Below are 24,982 nucleotides of genomic sequence, written 5' to 3'. Positions count from 1 at the left end.
CCACGAAATACTGTGTGTCATTTCACATAAACCGACTCCAAACCCATCACACCAGGGGCTGGGACTATCATTATTACCATTTTCTCTCAATGAATCTTCTGTAAATTGTCATGAAGGGAAAAACATATTTGTCAAAATCTTCCCCAGTCAAAATACAAAGAACTATTAGGTTTATAACGGTAAATATAAGAGAAAATCTGCAAATTCTCTCATTGGAAAGGCATCAACCAGACAATATTCAGCATTTTTCAAAGTATCTAAACTATTAGGATACTAATTGACTTGTTTCAGCTCTTGCAGAACATCAAAAACCAATTAGTGGCAAAATAAATCCTGAAAATATGAGGAATAGCATTCTCCTCTATGTTGCACAATCCCCCCCCACCTCCAGTCTCTATGCAGAGTATTTACAAACAAGCATCCAAAGTATCTGAACAGCTCCAGTACATGCCTTTCATAGCATGACCTTCTCCCTTTTTGAATAGCCGCATACCAGCTTCAGATGCCATACCGAGGGCCTGAAACTAGGTAATGAGGGGAGACGTGCATCGGCCGGTTTCGTAAAACGAATATGACAGATAGGACGGATCTCTCTGGGGGCCCCTGTGCTAAACCAAACCCACAGGGCTTTGACTCTGGGATGTGGGGTTCACAGGGCGTGTGCGGGACTAGCAGTGTCCGTGCCCCTGCTGTGGGGAGCCTGTGGTTAGTAGTATGGATGCCTGTCATTCTGCTGTTGGCCTGCGTCAGCCTGACTTCTATTTATAGAGCTGTGTTTACTCCGGGGTGGGAGGATCTCTGACTCCCAGCCGGGGACAGCAGCCTCTGGATCGACAAACTGTGGGCTGAGGTGTTCCCCAAAACTTAAGACATTTGAATGAAGTTATTCACCCAACTTGTATATATTTGTTCTGTTGTCATATATTCATCTGTTTTAGTTTACCAGACTAGACTTACAACCGTGGCATGTCAAATGTGTGAAGACTGCCCTTTTTATAGAGTATATATCGTTATTCATTTGGATGAGAAACGGTATTAACGGTATTGGCCCACATGCCTGACCCCACGTGTCCTGCGGTGAACAGAACAGGGAGGAACATAACTGGATGTATGAACAGCTGGAGTCCATGCCTTCATCATACATCTGTGTTGTTAAATCCAACACTCTGTGACATGTGCATTGCTTCGAAATACTTTACATCTGAACAGAAATCAAGGTTTTGTTGTCCTCGATAAAGCGCCAAAGTTGTGATTATGAGCTTATTTAACAAACATAACATCTTGATTAAATATAACTTGGTTTTACAGCTTAATAAAATGCAGAATGATACAAAACTAAGAAGCAAAGTTTGTGTTTGAACGCCAAATGGTAATTCATCTGCGCTAATGACCAGTTGGTGTTACTTCCAATGGAATAGATTAGAATTGAATTACAATATAAAGCCAAAAAAAGCTCAGCCAACTAACTAAACTACTTCAGAAGAGAAAGATTTTAATGCTTAAATGGACCTGAATGATGTTGAATTTCTGCAGGTCATGTGCCTAAAGAGGTCACACAACATGCTGACTAAACTCTTTCTACTGTTGAACTTCAAGAGCTTGCGATAAAACGGCTACAAAGATGAGCTAATCTAGATTAAAGTCCCAAGGAGCAGACATCTGAATGAAGCGATGAAGTCACAAGATCCAAATTCCAACCCTCCCCGTTTTTCAAGTCTGGATAACTAACGCTAGAAAAAACTAATTCACAGGAGCTCTTTTTCAAAACCGCTCAGCTACTTTGTTGTGTCATGTGTGGCAGAGTTGAGGAGTGGCTCAGTAATCAGCTGACACATGATGTCTGCAAACATCTAACCTTTCCTTTTCTTACCCCCCCCCCCCAATATGAAACAGGAACTATGGTAGGAGGAGAGGAAAGGAACATCTTAGCACCATAGAAATGGAAGAAGAATACATTCAGTCACTGGTGACAGGCACTCTTCACAGGGCCACACAACAGCCTACACAGTGTGGACACTGTGTGTCCCTCACCATGGACTGGCACATACATTATGCATTCAGAAAGCTGTATTCACAACTCATTTAGTGTCCTGGTAGTACACAGGAGCGGCGGACGATTGCACCAATATAGCCTCATCATATTGACAATTAGAGCTAAAGAAAAAGTGTTTCATATCTTAAGATCTCTCAGACTTTTCAAGAAATAAACACCTGCTTTGCTGCTCTATTGCGGGACAATCTTGGGTAATATTGATTTTCCTAGGTAATGAAAGCTGATGTTTGCTAAGTTTTGGGCAGCAGAAATCCTCAGACACATTAGAAGGGATGGATTCAAATCTTTAAATCCAACTTTAAATCCCTCCTATTCTTCACTAGTGCAAGTAACTGCAAGCTAAGGTAACAACAACTCACAGACAGACGTCTAATCACCTTTTGTTGGCTGAGAAGTCCCAAACGCCACAGTTTTTGCAGCTCTGTAATGTTCACTACCTTTACCTACAATATAAAATTAAGAAGCTGCTACATTTAGGTTTTGCATTGCTCTAGGATATTACAAAAGGTTTCATTTGTTAGAAAATCTGGGTATTTTACAGACTGGGAACAAGGTCATAAATGAAACCTGCTATCTGAGCCCACCCCTAAAAGGAAGTTCTTCTGAGTATCGTTCTTGCATCAGTACATTTAAGGAAACCGAAGCAGCCACCAGACTGAAAAGACAGAAAAAAAGCATGCAGACACAAACCTTGTCCATAAAACAACACTACAACCACAAGCACGTTCGGTAAGAGATGTCATCAAGTGTATCTCCAAGAACACCACATAAACACAGCGTTTCGCTCGACTGTCGCCTGATGGAAAGCGCATTTTTCTCAGTTGTACTTACAGATAAAAAAAACTGATATTCTAAGTAAAGGAACAATTACATTTTGAACGTAGCACGCCTATAAATCAAGGCATCCCACATTTAATCAAACCCACTCTCCACCACTAACCAAACCAATTTAATCAGAAAATCTAATTCAGAAGGACTTGTGGGATTGCAGTGGATATTTATGTGCAAGCTCAGCAAAGGTTTATTAGCATGAAGCTACATTACATAATTGATCATGGACATTAAATGCTGTGGATCTGCGCCCATGCATGCAAACTTGCATTTTTAAGCTCCATTTGTGATTGTAACGCATACTGTTGGAAAGTGGCCTGTGCACATGGATACACACTCTCTGGAGGATGAGGGACTGCCATCTGTGCAGTGTGCTATTAGCCACCACAGCTGGGCCCATCCCTGTCACCCCTGCCCCCACACCCATAATACCCCTGGGGGCTTAGGGAGGTTACACATAGGGGAATGGTTGGCGTTTTGACACGTCCAGGCCCATCCCCAGTGGGCTTGTAGTATATGATGCGACCTCTCTATATGGCCACGGGGCTGACAGCTGTCACACACAGACACACACAGACACACACAGTAACAGGATAGTATGTAGCTGGGCAGGCCACTCAATTGGGACACCTCTGCTGAGGGGCTTTACATCCCAGAGGTGCTTTCACACACCTTATTTTCAAAAACAACATTACTGATGGTTCTTATTATGAAAAGATAATCCAATGAAGGCATGTCCATTTTAAATATTTATGATCATTTAACACTTGCATAACATGCGAGGCATACAGCTGATACTTTAAACTGCAGTGACTCGTGACAAATGCACCATTAAATCAGCTGTGCATTCAAAGAGTGCCACTAATAATGGCAAATGTTTGAAAGATGGAACACATACTGTAGTTGCTAAAACACTAATGACCAGTATTCATAGTAAATCATCTTGTAGGTTTTTTATTTGGAATAAATAGCATATCATTGAAGCTTCCTCTATGTGAGGATTTGTTGGCATTCCTTTTTCTTTATTGTTTTGGACGGTTGGTCCTTCAACATAAGACACAATAGTCGGACTTCAGGAAACCGGCAGTCCTAGAATGAAGTTAAGCAGGTAAAAACAAGAAAGATTGGAATTGACGGACACCAAAATGTAAATGGATTGGAGAGTAGAGGGAGGTTGAAAGAATGTGACAGCCGCCAACATGTTTTACCTGATCTTTAGTCCACTTAAACTGGTGTAACAAGCAGCATGAGGAACTAATCGTTAGTCTGACGCTCTAGTGAGACTCTCACAGTTGCCCACTGAAAAAACAGCAACAACAAGTGACTGACCTTCCCAACAAGATACAAGATAATAATAGTCGTTTTCACAAAGCTGATTAGGGCATTATGTACCAAATGCTTCTCAATAACACCACACAGCGTAGTACAGTTTTGTCCTGCCGTTAAGAATTTGAGAAATATAAACAACCCAGATCTGTTTGTGCCTCAGTGTTCAGCTAGAACATTCTCCAGCTCTGGTGCAGAACAACCTAAGCAAGTAATATTTCATTTACAGAGCTCACAACACAGTCAATAATGCAACCCACTAAAGAACAACATTCAAAATCAACATCAGTGACTCAGCAAAACATCAAAGAGCTGATCATTTGGGACTTTGGTTATTGCTAAAACTTAAAGAACACTAAAGCCTACCTTTATGAAGCGTCTGTGTTTATTCACGCTGGTTTAGAGAGGCACCAAGTAATCTTTAAGATGCATTATACCGAGATATGTTTTCGTTATTTAGCCAGCTCTTAGAAATATGAATGGGGTGGACAACAATACAATCTGACAGCAGCACAACAGCTTCCCAAATGATCAAAAGGCTGAATCATCGTGTCTCGAATCGATTTTAAAGAAAACCTGATCATAATTTATTGTCACATAAGACTGCATTATTGTGCACTTTGTATCGGAGGAAATAGCCAACTGACTCCATGACGCCATTGATCCGATCCACTGCCAAACCTAAGGTAATTATTTTCCATAAAAACCATCTCATACCAGCCGGGACAAGTAGCCATTTCAGAGGCTTTTCATCCACTCCCCATATCCATTTTCAAAGAGGTTTTAGTTGAACCCTTTTAAACTGAAACCAGACAAGACACACCACATCTCAACTGCAGGAATTAAGCAAGGCAGACCGATCACATGAAGGTGACTCCAAGCTGGGAGCATTTTTCGCTGAGGAGGCCATAAATCCTGTCGGCTTGCTGCGTTTACATTCTTAGCATTACTGTCACCGGCAGCGAGGCACTCAGGGATACACAAGACAGACCAGCTAACCTATTGTTATCCTAACTTCACTGTGCACTTCAATATTCAACACGGTGAGTGCGTCTTTGTTGCCATGAATTCTCTCTTAAGACCAGAGTGGTTCCTTGAAAGCCTGGCACAAACATAAACAACAACAGCTGAAATACATGTATGTCTGGAGTTAATAGTAATCAATCCAGTATGCAACGTTCTTTGACAGAGGGAAAATCCCCTGTGAATGTAAAAGATTAAAACGACATACTAGTAGCTTGATGAAGAGCTAATAACGTCTTATACAGTGCCATTAGGGATTTATTTTATGGGATTAGCTATAGGTAATCATTAAATCAGCTGGAATTTGATTACTGATTATGTCTGCACGAGAGCATGACGTTAAAACTGGTTGTAGACATCAGTTCAGACATGCCTACACTACTTTCACCTTTATAGTGATGGGTTCTGTGGGTGTACTCCAACCTAGCCTGAGGTATATACTGTAAACCACTGGAATAGGGCGGTGACTAATGATTATCAGAAATTCCCATAGCCTTAGTTATGTTCATATTACTTGTTTTATCAAACAACCATCTCAAATATAGATTTGCTGTATATAAAAGAAGACAAAGATACTAGGAAATACACATATACATTCAAAAGAGTAGAGCTGACTTTAAGTCATCGGTTGAACTAACATAGTAGAATTCCACAAAGACTGATACAAAAGCACCACTCTAGATCTTGTGTTGAACAAAGATGTTGTCAGTTTCCTGGATACAAACCACACACAACATTAACATAGTATAACAGGGCTGAAAAAAAACGTAGTTGACAAAAAACGTCATAGTAGTCAGCAGCCCTAAAAGAGGCTGTTGCTCTTTTTCTGTATATAAGCCAACTGTGTCATAGTGCATTTGTATTAATGAGTCTAATACCAATTGTTTTCTCTCTAGTTTTGAATGACAAACAGTGACCCAAGATGACCTTTTACTAGGAAAACAATAAAAGATGCCTCTCCCTTTTACCTGTACTGTGCATGACCCCATTGTGTCACTGTGGTGCTCAGTAGTGCTCAGTAGTAGGTTTACTGTCACCTAATCCTATTATTTGCAGTGTTTACTTATCAAGGGCTTAAGGAAAGAGGGTGGTGATTGTTCTGGAAATCCTGAAACCCTCCAAGACAAATTTGTGATTTTGGGCTGATGAAATAATGCCCATTACAACCTGACTTCAACCTGCAGAGCTGCACTATTCATACAGAATCTAGAGTTGTGCGGTTGGATCATGATATTCAGCATGTATCAAACAATATATTTCAGTACATATGGGACATAAAGACAACTATATCAATGTTTAAACACACTGTTATTGGGTTTAAAAAGGTACACTGTCAGTGATTAAACTAGGAAAGCCTGCAAACAAGGCCCCTGATGTTGCTGCCTCTCGATGCTACTGCAACAACAGCTTACTGTGCATCTTAATCAAATTGTCAAGTCAGACTCCAGCCATTGCATTCCGTGCTTACAGGGATGTTGTGATGCTAAAAGCGGATCCAGACCGTGTCCTCCTGCCCCCTAACCACGCCTACCGCACTGCAGATCAAAAACACCCAAGTATTTCGTCTTAACCTTCCGACAATTTAACCATTTTAATCCATTAACTGTCCTCAAATGTAACCGTGTTTGCTTGGGAGTCAGCGCATGTCCTTGAGTGATGAAAAAAACGGCAGATTCGAGGTTGGGAAAAGCAATTCTGTCGTTTAGTTTTCACCCATTTTTCACTTTCTCTCTCGAAACCGGAGCATGTTAGCCTACTGTACCTAAGGCGGCTTGATGCTTTGAAATACCCGACTTTTAGCTCCAAAAAACAGCGTCTGCAGGCAGCCCATTCAACATTAGAAACCCACGTCGCTACAATGTTACACACCGAAACGTTACAATGCAAAACAGCGGGACACAAAAAGGTTATGACCGATGTTTCTGCCACGGTTAGCCACGTCTTTTCCGCCTGGGTTAATACAGTAGAAGTGTTTTTTAAATGTTAATTATCTGTCATCGGCCGCGGGGGATGTTGCCATACGACCCGAATATGTCAAAAGATGAAATAAGACAGAGCAAACGGGTATGCGTGCATCTCATGTTAAGCAGCCTAGAGGTAAGATGTTAAGAGAAAAGCATCAAAAGGAAGGTTTATTACCAGGTAAACCGTCCCTCGTTCAGCTGGTTATGCGAGTTGCATTCGCAGTGGGCTTCTGTTTCCTGACAGCGGTGCTACTCTGCTGCAGTTCCCCCCTCCACCAGCCTATCACACTGCTCTATGCAGCTGAGCAGAATTGTGGGATATCAGGACAGCCGTGCATTATTTTAACAGCACACCCCACACACACACACACACACACACACACACACACACACACACACACACACACACACACACACACACACACACACACACACACACACACACACACACACACACACACACACACACACACACGGCAATTAATGGCAAGAGGTTTGTCTTTTTACTGGGAAAAAGCCCGCAAGGGTGAAATGAGGTTAAATGAAACCGAATCATTGGTGGGATTCATGGAGTGCATTTATTTAAAAACTTGAGAAACATGAGCTTTAATTGAGTATGAAAATGCATCTTGATGAATCATTGTCATTCATTCAGCTATGCCCAGCCCACATGGGCTTACAATAGACCATTAGAGCAGAAACAACGAGTCATTTGATCGATTAGTTAAATATTAGAAAATACTAATAATAATGTGCCACTGTTTAATCATTTACTAATGTTAATGTCATTAACAAGGAACAATTACAAATATGTTCTGGTTCTTATGATTTCTGCTTAATAAGTTGTCCGCAGATTTAACAATGATGATGATAATAATTATTATCTGCAGCTCTAGATGCCACAAAGTCATAACATCCTATCCTATTTCAGGCACCTTATTGTGCATAAGATGTATTTAAAAAAGTAAAAGAATCCTTGATTAAAAATATAGTGTATACAAGTAATTGTGTACAAATAAAATAGAACATTTTGCTTTCATTTCAGACTTTCGAGACATTTTGAGCAAACTTGAAAACCTCAAAAGTTAACAACCATCCAAAGTTGTGATGATCTGTTCAAGTGTCTCACAAAGCGACCCTTCATTTTTCATAAAAAAAAGCTTTGAAATGTGAATCATTTACAGAAGATGCTATAGATTTAGCTACTTAAAAGTTTACAAAGGAGATAAAAATGTGCTCACCTTGGACCAGCCCCAACATGAAGATGCTTCTCAGAGACTTACTAACTGTAGGTTAGTTGTCTGGAGCTCTTTGTAATATTCCTCATATTGAAAAACATAATCCAAGACATATTAAAACGAGCCAATATACGGAGCACACAAACGCACTGACAAACATCTGCCGCCCTCCTCGAGCTTGTGGTCATTCGTGCACAAATACCGACATAAAAGCAAGTTTTTAATTAGTGTCTAGGTTATTCCCTCTGGGGCTTTGAGGGTTTGCCTCCCGCCTCTCAGTGGGAACTTGACCCAACTCGATCACCGATTTGACTTTTATTTCATCTAATTGCTTTTATGCACAAGTAGTATACCACATGCTAACACAAGTACAGTTCATTATGCAAATATAAACACACAGTCAAGCCCATTACGGATCACTATTCGGGTCATACAGTGGTGCATGGATTCTCTAAATGGTGACAGACACACTGCAGGCGTGCTTTGCAGATAGTAAAGGGTAAATGTAATGACACACACACAGTGCAACTCTTATGTACAGAGGCCCGACATCTGGCTCCTCATTCAGCCTCTAGCTAATTGTAACACAGCTCATAAAACAAGCTTGATGACAACAACAGTGAATGTTTGGCATTGAAAACACATAATTCACATTGCAATCCGAGTTGAATAAGCTACTCTCCTAGAAACACCAACTTTACAAGCCACCACCAGTACGAGAGTAAGGTTAAGAGCTGCCTTAGCTTAACAATAGATGTAACAAAATAGTCCTGTAACCCTCCATGCTGGGAGGAAAAATAACATCCGAGGACGGCTGTCGGGAGGAGTTTTTTCACTGGGTAATAGCAGTGCAGAGTCTCATGTGATAGCTGCAGTAACCATAAAAGGTCTAAGAATGCATTTTTACTTAGGTGACAATAAGAGGAGAAGCAGCCTTACAGGTGCAACGATCACTATAGTGAAAGACCTTGTGACCTATGGATTTTACACACTGTTATTTCACTTCCTTCTTAATTTCTTGGTTTTAAAACACAGACATCATTTTAATATTATCTTGGCTTGAGTCCCAAATATATTACTACAATATGTCTCTTTTAAAATACACACTGTACATTAAGCACTTACAACTAACTACGATGTCTGCACGGCCAAACAATAGTTATCTGCATTTAGAGCAGGAGTCTGGCGCAGTACAGTCGTGACCAGACTGATTGTCTGAGACATTGCTCATCATGGTCCGTCTGGCTAGTGGGAGGTGACTGTGTGCCTGAAATTCAGTAAACAATCTGCAGATGGACAGAAAGTATTACACACTAGCTTGCCTCCCAAAGGAAAAACTGATGCTAGCAAACTGGCATTGTAAAATATGTCTAATAGCATTGGACCTTATTAATGAGTCATTTCCTTTATTCTACTACAGACAGAAAAGAGAAACACAAGACCAAATCCAGCATATACTAACAGATGCAACTAGGCAAGGGCGAAAAAAATTAAGAGCTGCAGCTGCATGTGGGTGGGCACCAAAGAAGTTTTATAGTCTGTAGAGAAAGCAATATGCGTGGGATCTTTTTTAAAGGGCACCCTAGTGGGCACTTTTTGAAAGCTTTCTACACTCAAATGGCATCCTAGAAATCACTTTTGCAAACAATATTTTTCTAGTTGGGGCACAAAGCGTGAACAGTCCAGCTCTAATATGCAGAAATCTGAACAAGAGTTATTGCCAAGTAGGTTTTCTCAAACAAGGAATTTGCTGTGGTGTATACTGGTGCATATGCTGTATAGACACAGTAAGAAGCATGGATACAAAGTCAAGAAATTGCAAATATAGACATTTTACACGTACAAGCTATGATTTAGATCGAGGTGTAATATAAAAGAGGAAGCAAGTAACGCCTTTGCCTAGTAACCAAGTTTAAATGCTGACGAGTTTTATGTTTTCGTGTATGATGCAAGTCAAAAGGCCCTGACCTTTGCTTTCACCAGTTTTGAGATACAGTCTTTATCTTTCTTTTTAGTCCATGTATTATGTTGATAATGACATACTTCTCCACTGCACAGGAAGTGATGTGTGAACCCACCGTGTTTGATTAAAAAACGACTTGTAGGAAGTTGAAACAAAATGAAAATTTGACACGTTGGCAGTAAAAATTTAATCAGTCTGAGTTTTTACTGTCTGAGTTCTCCCTCTATGTATGTATAGTGACTTGCAGATAAGTGTCAGAGCTAATCTGTGACTCCTCAAAGTCTTCAGAACAGCCCTCGGTCAGCAGAATGATTAATACCACACAAGACAGACAACATGTGATCTCTGGACTCTACTCAGCTTATGTGGCTGCTTAACTCCTCACTTTTTTCTGCTGCGTACAGACACTTAGTTCCTGTGCAGCTCATCTGCTCTGACGCTTGACTTTGAACTGGTCTAGCCTTGAATTCCAATGCGTTTTTTCAATTATTAGCAGAAATGGGGAAGTTAAAAGTCCTGTTTATCTGGTAAATAGTACCAGTGAAAAAACGTACTAACAAGAATGAAGTTGAGTTAAACTGAGCTCCTGCTTTCACAGCAACGTGGCTCTTTGTGATGAATTTGAAGTAGAATGGCTAATTAGTGTTTGATTCAAAAAGGTAATTCTGTGAGGCAAAGTGGTGGGAAAAAAACATTTTAATCAGCAAATCCCTGCGAGTATGAATACGTGTATAGTCTCTAAAATGAGTAACCTTATGAACCTCATTACAGTAATCCAATTTAAAGTGCTGCGGTCAGAACAAGCAAGCTAGCACTTCATCAATCCATAATTATATTGAAGCATGTCTCTAACAATACATGGTGAATCACCCATGTGGTCTAATTAGAAATAACAAAAAAGCGAGTCCAGGCCAGAATGCCCTGTCATCCCCGGGGTCTGGAGGAACATAATTACTGGTAAAAGAAAGGCTTTAGACGTTGTATATTGCATTTATGTTATTCTGAAGTAAAGTAATTTCTAACAACAGCACTCTCAGGCAATATTTAAAACTATGAAAAGTCACATTGTCCAACATATTAATGCACTATAGTCCGGGAGACTTTAGAGTCATCATGTTAATTGCTATTTCTTTGTATCACACTTTGAACTCAATGAACTCAAAGTGAATTGCCTCCAGTTAAGCCTTCTTCCTCGTCCCCAACTAACAAAAGCTACTATCCCCTGCTGTCCAGCTCTACTCAGCTGCAGCACTTCACTGCCAAAGGGCCTGCAGGTCAGCAAGCACACATGCCAAATTAGAGGCTGATTTTGACACCTCAAACTGGGCCAAAGCTCCCAAATCAACCCCCCCTGCCTCGCGCACCCCATAATCACACTACACCGTACCATTAGAAAAGTCAGTCTTTTTGTTTCCTTTCATGTAAAGCCGAAGGGACATTCTGCATAATAAGAGGAAAATGCTGTTAATACTAAGATAGTGAGGAGCAGTTCTGCTGGTTTTTTGTGTGTAGAAAGTACATCTAATCTTTTGGAACCATAAATGCGGTCTGTAAAGGCTAATGATCGGGCCCTGCAAGTGACTGAGGACCAGGCATGTTTAGATAAAAGCAGGGGCAGCACATGTGAAGCGTGTGGTTTGGAAGAGAAAAAAAACCTACAGCATTTTAAAGAATGATTTTTCCCTTTCAACGTTTTTAATGGATATCAGCATTTTAGCTTAGGAGAGCAACTTAAATAGCTTGACGTCCAAGCAGTCGTCTATAAAGTGGTTCAATTACTAACATTACTTAATTCATTTCCCTTTGAAACATAATCCAAGTTGGATTTCTTTAAACGCAAAAGGACACAATATGTAAAATCAGGCTTTTCCTGTTTTTGTAACAGTTTTTATCTACACTTAAGGAAGTTTCAAGAAATTGCAGAACGTAAATGCCAAAATACATTTAAAGTAAAGGGTGTCACCTTAACATAGTTAATATCCTGTTCAACACCCTACAGGGGCTAGTGTGCTAAAATGGTGTTTTTATGTGTCGGTTTTATTTATTTTTCTGCTTCTATTTGTATTTTATAGCTATGGATATCACAGTTTTGTTTCATACTTGAATGTATTATCTGTTACATGAGTGAGTTGTTTTTACTAGAATTGTCTTTTTCATCTTTGTTTAGGTGAGCTCTTCAAGACAAAATCCAACCAAGCACACTGACAGCAATACAATATGTTATACACATATACTGACCATCATTGGCCTTATTGCATCCTGCTTTATATTTTGTTTCTGTTTATATTTTCTGATCATTTTTTGTCACAAATGTATATATATATTTTTTAATTTTAACTATATTAAAAGAGTGGCACTAGAGCTTGAACCTAATACACTTAAGCAAGACAAATTGTAAATTCAAAGCCTGAATGATCAAGGCAAAATAAAAAACTGGAACGATTGCAACCAAGAGTTTGTCAGGAAACAAAAGCACATCTTTGAGGAATTGAAAGAGAGCCCAGTGTGATGCGAACCCTCTTCTGTCCACTATAAATACCCTGTGACTGTGCTATGCCAGGAGCTGCAGCTTTATAAGGCAAATGCTGCTCTCCAGTGAACAGGCAATGTTCGGAGATAACCAAACTCCCATCGAGCTTATCTCCCCACTCTACAAGATTGAGTCATACGTGTTATCTCTGCCGACCCCCGAAAGGCTGTGGTGATTGTAAGCAGCATTGCACTCACGTGTCCAGTTCAGCTCACTTCAATAAAGCAAGAAATCTGCATCCGGGGTTTCATTTGTAGTTTTATGATTCATGCTGTTGCTCTTGATGTTACAGTAAAAAAAAAAAGTGGGCATTATAAATCTATATATTTTAAATTCTGAGTGACTATTCAAATCAATTCAAGTCCAAAAAGTTTCTCTATTTTCTCTTGAACTATTGATTCTCTGTATCATTGATCATTATCAGAATCCCTTTCTTTAAGTTGATTGTATATCTGTTGAAACCATTACTCTGTTCAAAGCAGATTTCTTTATGTCAAGCTTAGTTTGAGACATTCAGATGCAAACTATCAATAGATGGAAGTATATTGAGTATTGTTTCAACAAATCTATTTGTATACTAAAGATGATGAAGCTGAAACACTTTAGCTGTAAATCACTCAGTCAATAAAGATTAAATCAATCAGACACTTCTTTGATAACTGATTGATTGTTTCAAATATTTATCAAGCAAAAGTGTCAAACATCAATAATTATTGAATGTGACTATTTGAGGCTACTTTGTTAACTGAATACCTTGGGATTAGTATGGAAACAACACATTTGAAGATGTTAACATGGGAAATTGTGAGGATTTGTTCCCCATTATATAGATTTCATAGACAAATAATCAATTTCATGGAGAAAACAATAATTTATTAAAGGTTGAAGACGCAATTTACTTTAAATAATGTGTTCCTCAAAGCACAACGATATGCAAAAAAAGTCTTAAATCAAAATATATGATATATTAATAATAATGTGATTTATTGTAGTAAAAAAAATGGAATCGTGGAAAATAAAAGCGGGTAATTGATATTATATGCAGAAATGTCTACAGTAGTTTTAAAAATTGACCCACCTTCTGATCATAAAGTGTGATGAGTAGGAATGTGGTGGGTATAATGTAATAACTCCAACCTTTGCATGTCTTATCACAATTAATGATAATGCCAGAGATTGGCAGACAGTTTCATTAAACCTTTAACCTATACTCCTGACTCTTGCACATGTCAAAATGAGTCATAGCATCAAAGAGCATCAGGGAAATAATGTCTTCTCCTCAAGTACAATGTAAGCACCATTGATCATGAGCTGATGTGACAGTAGTATTGTTTTAAATCCCTAAGATGGCAGAGATAGTCTGTATCAATGGCAACACAACATCAAAACAACAGGAGGAAATCCCTCCCGCAGAGAGATGTCTGCAGCAGAACGAGCAATAACTATGACCGTGAATGAATGAATGACCTTGAGCCACACAAAGACGCTTTAATCTCGTTATCTCGACAGTGAGGAATGAAACAACATTAAAAGTGGAATTCCTACTGGGAATACATTCCCTGTGTCTGAGCAAAGGTCATCAGGGTCGCAAGATTTTTTCTCTACTGTAGGCCATCAACAAAAAGGCCTGTTAATCTCCACATGTTATACCTGATGAAAAGGAAAGTTTTTGCATATGCCGCATTCAAGTCAGAGATTTGGGAAATTCCCAGATGCTTGCCCATAATTACAACCTTCCTGTGTTCCAGTGGCCCGGCTTGGAAAAACCAGGAAAGCAACATGGTTACCCACAAAATTTAAATACACTTTCCCCTTCTTACAGCTGCCATCGCATCATTTACAGTGAAGTCTTTGCTAGCTTTAATCTGTCAGTGCAGCTTTCCATTTTGAATTTCCACCAGGCTGGTTGGTCACTGACCTAAAGATGTTTGTTTTTTTACTTTACTGTCGTTGTGAATATTTATAATGGACGTTATTGTAATAATCTAAGTGAAAACGATGTAAAAAGGAGAAGCTCGTAGAGAAGTATCCCCTGAATCTGTAGCTTTAAGGGGATGCCAAGTGTCCAGTTGCAGTGTTGGAGACATTTTGACTTTGTTATTTCTCTAGAGTGCACCGTATGAGTTTTTTTTCCAGCTTTGTTAGGAGAGTTTTGACTCAATAAAACCAAATCAACATGCAACCAAATACTAGGAATTTACTGTAATTTCTTGAAAACGTTGCTCCAACGTCTATATAGGCAATACCTCCCACGTTCTATATGGTGTGACATAAAGTACATACTTAGGTCTCTTAAAGACCAGTTAGTCAGTCATGGTGACAGCAAAAGCACTTACTCAGCGAATACCTCCTATCATCAACTCGTGAACACTTTACAGAGAAACGTGCACTACTGTACACGCCACCGCCAGCCATTGAACATGGCAAGGCCTTCGCACTTTGCCCAGCCTTATCTCACTTCCTGCACGTTCACCTTCATCTTTCAACTTGTTAAAACTAGTGAACTCTGAAAAACGACCATGTAGGCATATAAAAAGCAATAGCCCATCTTAAAATGATAAAATCAATCTTCATTACAGCCATTTGGACATTACCAGAAAAATGACCACACAGTAAAGTTTAACTACCTCTTTACAGTTAAGAGTCTATGAAAGGGAGTCTTAACACATAGAGCTCTCACTTCATTGATTCATGCACATTTCTATTTTGGGGAGAATATGAGCAGAACACATGCTGTGATGACTTCCCATTTCCGAACTGTCTGCCTGTGCCCAGCAAGCTTTTGATCAGGTGTGTGTGTGTGAGAGAGAGAGACAGAGTGTGTGGGAATGCTTGCTCAGCAAAAAGAAAAGAGTAAGAAATGAGTTAAGAAGAAGCCTTTAAAAAAAGTTAGTATAGACCTTATATCACATAATCAGCATTATGCGTAATCATAATCAGCATAATGTCACATTTAAATAGAACATAGTTTTGTAACTTTATAACCAAAAAAGCCAAGGTAGTAGTGACTTGAAACTAAGTACACTTTTAAAGAAATGTCCAAGCTGTGGAACAACCCAGTAGTTAAAATAATGGGGTAATGTAACAATTGTCATATAGCTCCCTTAAAATGACAATATGGTCTTAATCTGGAGCAGCTAAAACGGGTGTATCTTTTAATAAACACACTCTGACATAAGCCTTTATTTATTATGTGTAAACTGCCAAGTGTTTTTGTATCATATGTCCCGCTTTAATTTGTCATAAACAAGTACTCACCATTTCACAATCCAAGTCACCAGGAGAGCAGCAGGTCACAGCGTGTAGGAATCCCCGGTGTTAAAAACAGGAGACAAATGAAAAATGAAACAAAAAATGAACTGAAATGATGTAATTAAATGTCATTAGATGGAAATGACGCTTAAAACAGTGTTTATAACCGCTAAAAGTGAGTTAAGGCTGTATTTACTCACTTTTCCATGCAAAACGCAAGTTAATATACAGTCCAGTAACCGTTTTCTATATGTTGTGAAGTTCAAGAGCTGAAAACAAGTGAAACACTTTACCTGATTTGTATGAGAAGTTATCAACTCCTTTAACAGCAGAGCAGTGTTTGAGTTACCGGAGACCCGACACGGGGCTTGTCCGGTTAAAAAGGTCTGGACACCTGTAAGCGCCTGCTTTGGAAAACCTTCCCAGAGACCAGATAACCCCGCCCCCTCCTAAGAAAAACGGCCCCCATAGTACTCTTAAACAGACACGCCCACCATGACGACACCAGCAGCATACAGTCCCAGTGCCACCTGGTGGAGGCTTTGCAGAAAGAGTGGGTATGTTTGATAATAATCTGTGTCACATGACCACCAGATGGCCTCGTTAGGCTGAGCTACATTGAGATGCTTCATGATAGCAGAGTCAATGTTCCTAAATGATGACTCTTAAATGAACTTGCATGTAATGTTGACAATATGTGCTGTATGTGTACCACGAATAAGTAATGTCAAATCCAGTGGTTGGATATTCAGATGATTTACATAAATAACAGTAGCAATATAAATGGGCACCGTTAAGTAAAAGTGATTATATATTACAGAAAGTATTCTGTAAGCAAGCATATAGTATCCTATTAGATCCATTTACAGATGTTTAAATCAGCATTCAGATGGAGTTTATTGAACTATTTTGTATTTAGTTTTATACTATTTAAATCTGTAACAAAGATGATCATAAAGCTTTCACTCAGTTGCCACTTTATTAGGAACACTTAGCCTACACTAATGCAGTTCTAAGGTGGCATTCTTGCAATAAATCATATCATTCGTCATGAAGATTACGCAGTTCAGTTTTGGTATAACATTTTATGTTGATTCAACTGGTCATTTTACTGCTTCATTAAGGTATAAACTATTGCAGGACTGCTGGATTATACCAAATTAGTTTAAGCTATTTGTACCTTATTAGCACTTAGATGTGTTTTGCATTTTAGCCTACAAAGTAACTTCATTTTAAGTAAATGGATTGGAGTTAAAAGTGCATTTTCCCCCCTTGAATTGTATTGGGTAGAAGTATAAAATAGCATAGTAGGTTAAGTAATCCAGAAAAGAAAGGGAATACATGTACTAAGTATGTATCGAGTGTTTGCGTAACAAAATGCACAAACTTGGTGTGATATGCAGATAAGGCCCATACAAACAGGTCACACATTAAAGAGAATACCTTCATAAATCACACAGAAACACAATGAATGCAAATGTTTACAGATCACAAAGGATACAAAACATGTGTGAATCATACAGTTTGTTATTGCCTTCACAGACGTCATATTAAAGGTCCAATTGAACACTTGTGAGATATTTTGGAGTTGTTCTTGTGGCTCATGTTGCAGGTCTTTTCACTTTTATGTAGCTGAGATTTTACTGGGAGCAATGCTTTCTAACACATTAGCGCTCTTCCACACTAACACCTGGAAGCTGCAGAAGTCTAATCTGCCGGCCGCTTTGCAGCTCCACTAGAGCGTTTGGCCTTGCTCAGGGCCATCTTGTTTGTACAGTTTCCCACCACCAGACTTACCCAGGGAATTGATCTGACACATTTCCAGTAACAAGCCTGCGTCTATAATCTTTAGGACACCGCTGCCCAATTCCATCATCTCTCTGAATCAGCAGATAAGCCTCTGCTGATATGACATTTTTTATTACTTGATGGGAGCCAATTATTAAAAAGACTGTTGTAAACGTCACTTATAGGTCACTTGTCTCGGTTCAGTAAGCACAGACAGTGTAACATCAATACCACTGCAGTCTTTCCCAGTAATGAGAAGTGCAGAAAACAAATCTATACCATCTGCAGGTTCACCACACACTTAATCAATCAGAGTCCCAGAGCTTTCATCTTTTTCATTTAATTTTTCTTAAACTATATGGAGCAAACAAACAAACAAACTTTTTTGCAATAGCTGTATTTTATCTTATATCACACAAGGAAACCTGTGAGACCCGACAGGAGGTGTTACAGTTAATTTTATTCAACCATGAATGCTTCATATAACAAATGTGAACATTGGGAAGACCTTGTCCTCAAGGTCCCGATCCTAAACCAAACGTCTACCTGAGATTCAATTCAGTTCACCTATTTACGTGATATTCACATAACAATGTAGAGAAACAATTCTAGACTAATTGATTTTCTGTGGCATGTTTTAATGCTACAGGACAACATGTCAGACGGTAGTTCTCGGTGACAGTTTTGGCAATACTACAAGCTACAATGTTTGCCCTACTGTTATAGAAAAGAAAAGTTAAAATTCATCAGATCATATTTTCGTTTTTTGATACAAATCTTTACTAAATCTTCTTACAAGTCTTTAGTATTGCTCTTGCTACATTGAAAAAATAGAAAAATTACATCTGAATATTGAGCTGTGGATGTGGTATTTATAAAGAGCTGTGCTCTTGAGTTTTCATGGCTATGTTTCAATAGTCCTTAGCTGCTTTCTCTCCTCGTTTACGTCCGTCTTTAACGGCCAGCTTCCCATTAGAAATCGGAGAAGAAGGAACCAAGCAAAGAACAAGACATCAAAACGTTTTCAGAGGCTCATCAGCAAAAAATTAATCTATGATTCCGCAGAGGTGCTGGGTGTCACCAGATCGTCCTCTCCCTGAGCTTCTCCCTCTGCGTCCGCTGCAATTTCCTGTTCAGTAGCCACTAAAGAAGTGTCTGTGTCGGGGGCCTCGAAGGACTCCCCCCCTAGGTCAGCGAGTTTGATGTAGCCCTTACTGTTGGATCGCTCCAGACGAGGGCAGCTGAAGCGCCTGGCCCTGTCGCCCTGACGACCCCCAGACACAGACAGGCTGCAGCGGCGTACCGGCCTGGGCTGATCTGTTAGGGAGGTTAGCGACAGCTGTGACCCTATCGCCCTGACAACAGGTGATGGAGGAAACAGCTGGGTCCACTGTCCTTGATCCTCAGCCTGCGGTGGCCCCTGTGGGTCAGCCATATCCATGGTTATGTCCTCGTGGCTCTGATGGGGCTGTGGGGGTGGATCTGCCGCCGAGGTGTCCTTCTGCTCGGCATCAGTCTGGCTGCGGCTGGCTTGTACTTCCTCTGTTTCCACAACTGTCTCAATAACCACCTCCTCCTCCGAGTGTCCCTCTGCCTCCGCTCGCTGGGACTCCTCCACCTCACAGTTGTTCAGTTTGATCACAGGGAGGGTGAAAGCGTTCACAGAGGACGTGACGATGGAGGTGGTCTCCCACTGTCGGGGCTGCGGGGCCTGCTCGCTGCTATTGCTGTAGTCCTTGTAGATGCTGTAGACCGTGTCGGTGAAGGTCTGAACATCTCTCGACCAGCTCTGAGGCCTGCTGGACAACGACGGCCGTCTGAACACATCATCGGCGCCCAACTCACCCTGTAAACCGAGTCCCGTGGAGGGCCAGGAGCCACGAGTCAGCATACCGCTAGCAGGGAACGTCCCCGACGGGCCCTCGGCACTCCTTGATTGAGTGTAGTTCACCAAACCATTAAGAGGCGAGTACTCCTTCGACCGGATGCTGTGTAGATCTATGACGGTGGAGTAGATATCCCTCAGGTTGATGACTTTGGTTTTCTTGTCTCGGTTTTCATGGAGGACTGCATTGGCGCAGATGAAGAGGAAAATGCCGATTCCCATCACCAGTGGCCCGAACACTTTCAGATTGTCCGAGTACAGGTAATTATTCAGGAAGTCACACAGGAAGCCACAGTGACGGGAGGAGTCGGGGGAGCTGCTGTTAGAATGGCTCTGGTTTAACAAAGTTGTCTGTACTGGTGGAGGGTTATCATGCGTCAAGTTAGAGGGAGAAGGTGGACTTTTGGAGTAGCTCATCCTGTTCGATTGGTATCCTCCAGTTCGGCGGCGCTCCTGGTACTGCTGCTGGCTCTGACTCGGCCAGTATCCCAGTACGGCCATGGAAATCCCCACCATGAGAACTGCGACTCCCACCGCAGCAACAAAACCGGCCGGGGAGCACAGATTGAGCTTCCCCTTCACCACCACCACGTCGTTCTTCTTCTTTTTCTTGGATTTCCGCTTCCTTTTGTTTTCCGCCCGGTTTTTTGAGCGGAGGGAGTCCTGGCGCCTGTTCATGCGCAACAGGCCACCTGTGGCTATCATGGTGGAGACTGGACAGCAGGCTTGTCACTCAACCTGGCGGGACACAGAGTAGAAAATCAAGACAGTCTCGGGTTAATGATTTACATGATAAGAAGGTTCAGACATTTAAAGCTGCAGAGTTAATATGTTCACTTCACCAGGAGATTATAGATTTAATCCAGATTTATAATTCATACAAGGCTGTATTATCAACCGGGCAGAGCATTCAACCAACCCTCAGGGACCGCAAAGCCCACAAGGTTCATTGTGTGACAATTAGCTGTGTAATATCCACCACTAAAACAACATTTCAACTTACTCTTAACTACTTAAATACTATTTACATCTGGACAAATCAAGAAGATGTGATAACTGCCATCATTTCATTTGGCCTGAATGGAATGATCGGACCCTAACTTTCCAGACCTGTGTGCCTACACTTATTGCACATTACAGTGTTATCAATAGCCAAATTCTGGTGTTTAACTTCATCGAAATTGTGTGGCTGTCAGTGATGCCAACTTGGCAACTTCATCCATATATTTAGCAAATTTTGGAGCTAGTACTACCTTACTTTCATTAGAGAAGAGTAAGCAAAATTGGGCAGGGCTTTTCAGTAGGATCATTTAAAAAAATCAAACTTACTGGCTTCTCTAATGTTACCCACACAAGCTTTAAGGTGTACCAAGCTAGTTCTGTTACCTTAAAATCCATTTTTGCTTCTTACTAAGAGCAATATGTTTGACATGAACGCATATATATTTCTGCCGTCGTTAAAGTTTGGGTATTTGCATCACAAATTCCTCAGGTATTTAGCAACATTTAAATCTTTTGACATTTAGTGGGGTGTTTCTAAATCTGATCTGATGCACCAAAACCCACAGAGTCCTGATGAAGCAGTTTCTGAAGCCTTAAAATCTAAATATGTTTTGGAGTTTGTGTTTTTGGTGCTTTTTTTGTCATGAATATTTAAATGTTATAGAAAAATACAAGCCTAGTTTTGAGGGTTTTTAATATTCCAACGTGGGAATAGCTGTTGCTTTTGAGGCAAAATGGGTTAGAAGGAAATATGAGGGGGTCTAGCATCCACAAGCAGGTTAAACATGTATCCAAGAATATCATACAGGTAGATTATACACTGCTTCTTTGCACCAAAAGAAGATGCAACTTTAATTGTGAGAGGGTAAGAAAAACAACACTAACATCTATCTGTTGCGAAATCTATAAAAACAATGATGTAAGCCAAACAGAGACAAATAGCGAAGATGACAGCGGAGTGCTATTTATCTATATTCAGCTGTGCCGGTGCGATATCAGCCTATGAAAATGTAATGTGTCCAGACAGGAGGCCAGCAGGCATGTTCTCTCCACCTCACTCTCGCTTCCTTACTCTCTTTTCCTTTCTGCCTCTCGCACCAACCTCTCCAACCAACACTCTGCCTCCTGCTGTCCGACCAAATCTACTTCACCGTCAACAAAACAGAGCCGTGTGTCAAGATGACAGTGTCCGTCACAAACAGAACATCACATCATAAGCTGTTAGCTATTTGTTTACACAAAAACTGAAATGAATGTATTTAGGATAAACCCCTTGAGATTAAACATCCCGTTTTCAAGGGAGTCCTAGCATATACAAGCAACAGACAAGGCTATTACAATCACAACACAAAAATGTAAGATACAAATGTGGATATAACCACTATAAAGCCACAGAGAGGCCATGAATACACACATTTGTCCAGCAATACATTAAAACATAGTGTTTTGTGTGTGTCAAATCATAATATCCAGATTCACATCAAAATAAGAATACAAAGCATTTTTTACATTTGAACTTAAGTAAAGTATTATAAGTTTGGTGATAAATTGTTCCTGTCTGAAGGAGCTTTGCACATAAATGGTCTTTTACCTACTGGTTTGGATACTGAGGGAGTGGAATACAAGTATTACTGTATGTAGAGGGCCTCAAATTATATGTGGAGGACTAATAAGTGTTGCAGATAATGTGTATAGTTTCGATGTTTACATTTGAATATGAGTGGCAGTCAATCACAATCATATCGTCTCTACTCTATAAGATGTTTTCTGATTATGCAGCACAATAGGCGAAGCTTCGGTCCAAAGGGCAATGAAGCCACCAACACTCATCATGATTACAGACATCTGCTGATGAGTTCCAGCCACATGTGGTGAAAGATAATCGGGGGATAAGGCTAATTAATTACAAAGACTTCAGCATTCCCTCCTTGATTTTGCTGGTAGCTAGGTATTTAATTGGACTAATCACGCCTAATTGTGTATGACTTAGGGCTTAGGTTCATGAATAACTTATTGCACACATTCCCCTCAGAGCAGCAATTATTGAGACGTTTACAAAGGTTGCTCTTGGTGTTGCCCTCACAACCTCAACAGTCAAAAAAATAAAGATGATGGAGATCCTTGACATCCCATTTTGAGTTATTACAGGCAGTTCTAGAGGAAAATGGAACATGGAGCTCTTCACCTGAGCTTCAGCAAACAACACACCGGTGCTCAGCTGCTGTTTATAGCGACTTTCTGAGTTTATCACATCCACAGAGCCACTCAAATGCCTCCCGGGCGAGAGAGTCAACCTGCACTAAAACTGATAACGCGTGGGCGGACCTCTCTATGTTTGGAAAGAGAAGGGCAGCAGAACCGTGGACCAGACGTGGGTGTGGACATGTCAGCGGTTGTCTGTGGCGCTGAGCAGGAAGCTGCCAACTCCGTTTGTCTCCCTAAAAAGCTGCTCGTCTGGCAGGATGGAGAGGAAGGAGGCCGGTTTAAACGCTCAGTCCGTCCAAACTGCGGGTGTGCATATTTTTCGCGCAATGTTGCATGAGTAATCGACTGTTGACATTACAACGCATCTGTTTCCCTTCTGCTGGACAAACCCGTGAACAAAACATACGAGATGCTTTGGAGGTGCCCTGAAAATGTCCAGAACCACAGCAACGATCTCCCAAGCACAAAACCAAACACTGTTTTTCCTATAGGTTCACAAGGTGCAGACAAAATGACAAACATCCACACCTCTTCCACGGCCTGACGAAGCCCATGCTTTCATAACTAACGATACAACTAGCAGTGGGGTGATATTTGCACCTTTAATCCAACGATTAAATGATAACTTGTTATAAATCGGTGTTTAATTGCAACAACAGAGCCGTAGAAAGTTCAAGAAGATCTAAAATATTGCCATTTTTTCCATTGCACATCATTTTTTACTTTATTCCTCTCACCTATTAGACATATGATGCAGCTCATATCTAATGCAGACCGACATATCTCCATTAAAAGGTAAAAAAAACATAATTTTTACCTCACGGATAAAAAGTGAAAAGGAATAGAGTGCGCAATGAAGTCCATCGCCTTTCTGTCACCAAAACCACTGCCTTTCGGTTTATTCTAGATAGAAAATAGGCTACTCCTCAACTAAACCTATCTGTTACACAATTAAAGACTCCGTAAACCCTGCCTCGATACAGCCTGTTAGTAGTCTATGTGGAAACAAAAAAGAAGCCCGGATATGCAGCTGGGGGAAAAGACGGTGGATGTGATAGGAAAAAAAAGAGATAAAACAGCAAGTCTCTTACCAGAAATTGTGCCTCGATAATCAAGCATCTTCAAAGGCGCACTCGTCCTTCAGCTACATGTCGTCGTGCGCCACTTTGGTGCCGAGTGTGGAAGAGTGGTTTCCAGCTGAACGCGGACTCACAATAGACCGGCAGGGGCGGGCCAACTGCATTTCCATTGGTGGTGATTATTGGGCAACGTGAAGAAAAAAAAAAACGAGGGCTGCTGAGGACATTAATCATACTCTTTATTATCTTCTCATATCGCTTCCAGAGCTTTTCTTATAGGCACAAGGATCATTAACCTGCAGAATTCAGATGCCAGTTGCGTTTTGTGTAAAATTGTGGCGGAATGGTCTTGCAATTAGTGTTGCAGCACTGAAAAATGCATGCACAGGGTATGTATTTACATATGCATGTATCTGAAATATATGTGTAATATACTATTAATGAATAATTTAGTGTTTTATGAGGTTCACATTTCACATACAGTGTAGGTAAGGTTAAAACAAAAGAAATACATTTAAATTCAACAACATCATCGTCTTTTTACATCACATGCCTTCCTCTCCCCACCTTTTCCCCCTGGGGTGCGTTGCTATGATTGCTTGTATGCTGAGTCCCCATGTTCAACAAAATGAAATATGACAGAGTCCAGATGTGTTCCAGGGATGTGAGAGCAGAGACAGAGACATCAGCCATACACTGGGCAGAAGGGGGGAGCTTGAATTACAAAGCTGATGCTCCAGAGAGCTGACTGCGAATTTATGACCCAGAAATGTGTTTTGTTTATGGCATAAATTAGAAGCAACAGAGAAAACAGTGGTGCATGCCGCATTGGAGTCAAAGTAG

The 24,982-nt window shown here is 40.5% G+C and overlaps 2 protein-coding genes across 7 annotated transcripts in view; both read right to left on the bottom strand.

The window, feature by feature from the left end:
* The window catches only part of LOC134865782 (band 4.1-like protein 3), a 48,837-nt gene extending 32,225 nt beyond the window's left edge, over window positions 1-16,612 (bottom strand). For 4 of the 6 annotated variants that reach the window (XM_063885499.1, XM_063885494.1, XM_063885497.1 and 1 more), the window contains exon 1: window positions 7,373-7,516. The gene's annotated coding sequence lies outside the window, so the exon portion shown is untranslated. Of the gene's footprint in view, window positions 1-7,372; window positions 7,517-16,186; window positions 16,428-16,473 lie in introns of those variants that run through there. The other 2 variants (XM_063885498.1, XM_063885495.1) reach the window with 2 other exon arrangements.
* Window positions 16,613-18,408: 1,796 nt separating this feature from the next.
* Window positions 18,409-24,257, bottom strand: LOC134865679 (transmembrane protein 200C). The gene is made up of 2 exons (XM_063885341.1): window positions 24,152-24,257; window positions 18,409-20,591 (listed from the first exon to the last, which is right to left on the bottom strand). The coding sequence occupies exon 2, from the start codon at window positions 20,556-20,558 to the stop codon at window positions 19,020-19,022; it is 1,539 nt and encodes a 512-aa protein (XP_063741411.1). The 5' UTR covers window positions 20,559-20,591; window positions 24,152-24,257; the 3' UTR covers window positions 18,409-19,019.
* Between the last annotated feature and the right edge of the window lie 725 nt (window positions 24,258-24,982).

Source organism: Eleginops maclovinus, chromosome 6 (genome assembly GCF_036324505.1).
Source record: "Eleginops maclovinus isolate JMC-PN-2008 ecotype Puerto Natales chromosome 6, JC_Emac_rtc_rv5, whole genome shotgun sequence".
Taxonomy (NCBI): domain Eukaryota; kingdom Metazoa; phylum Chordata; class Actinopteri; order Perciformes; family Eleginopidae; genus Eleginops; species Eleginops maclovinus.
The sequence above is the reverse complement of the archived record's forward strand: the minus strand, read 5'-3'. Positions and strand labels throughout refer to the sequence as shown.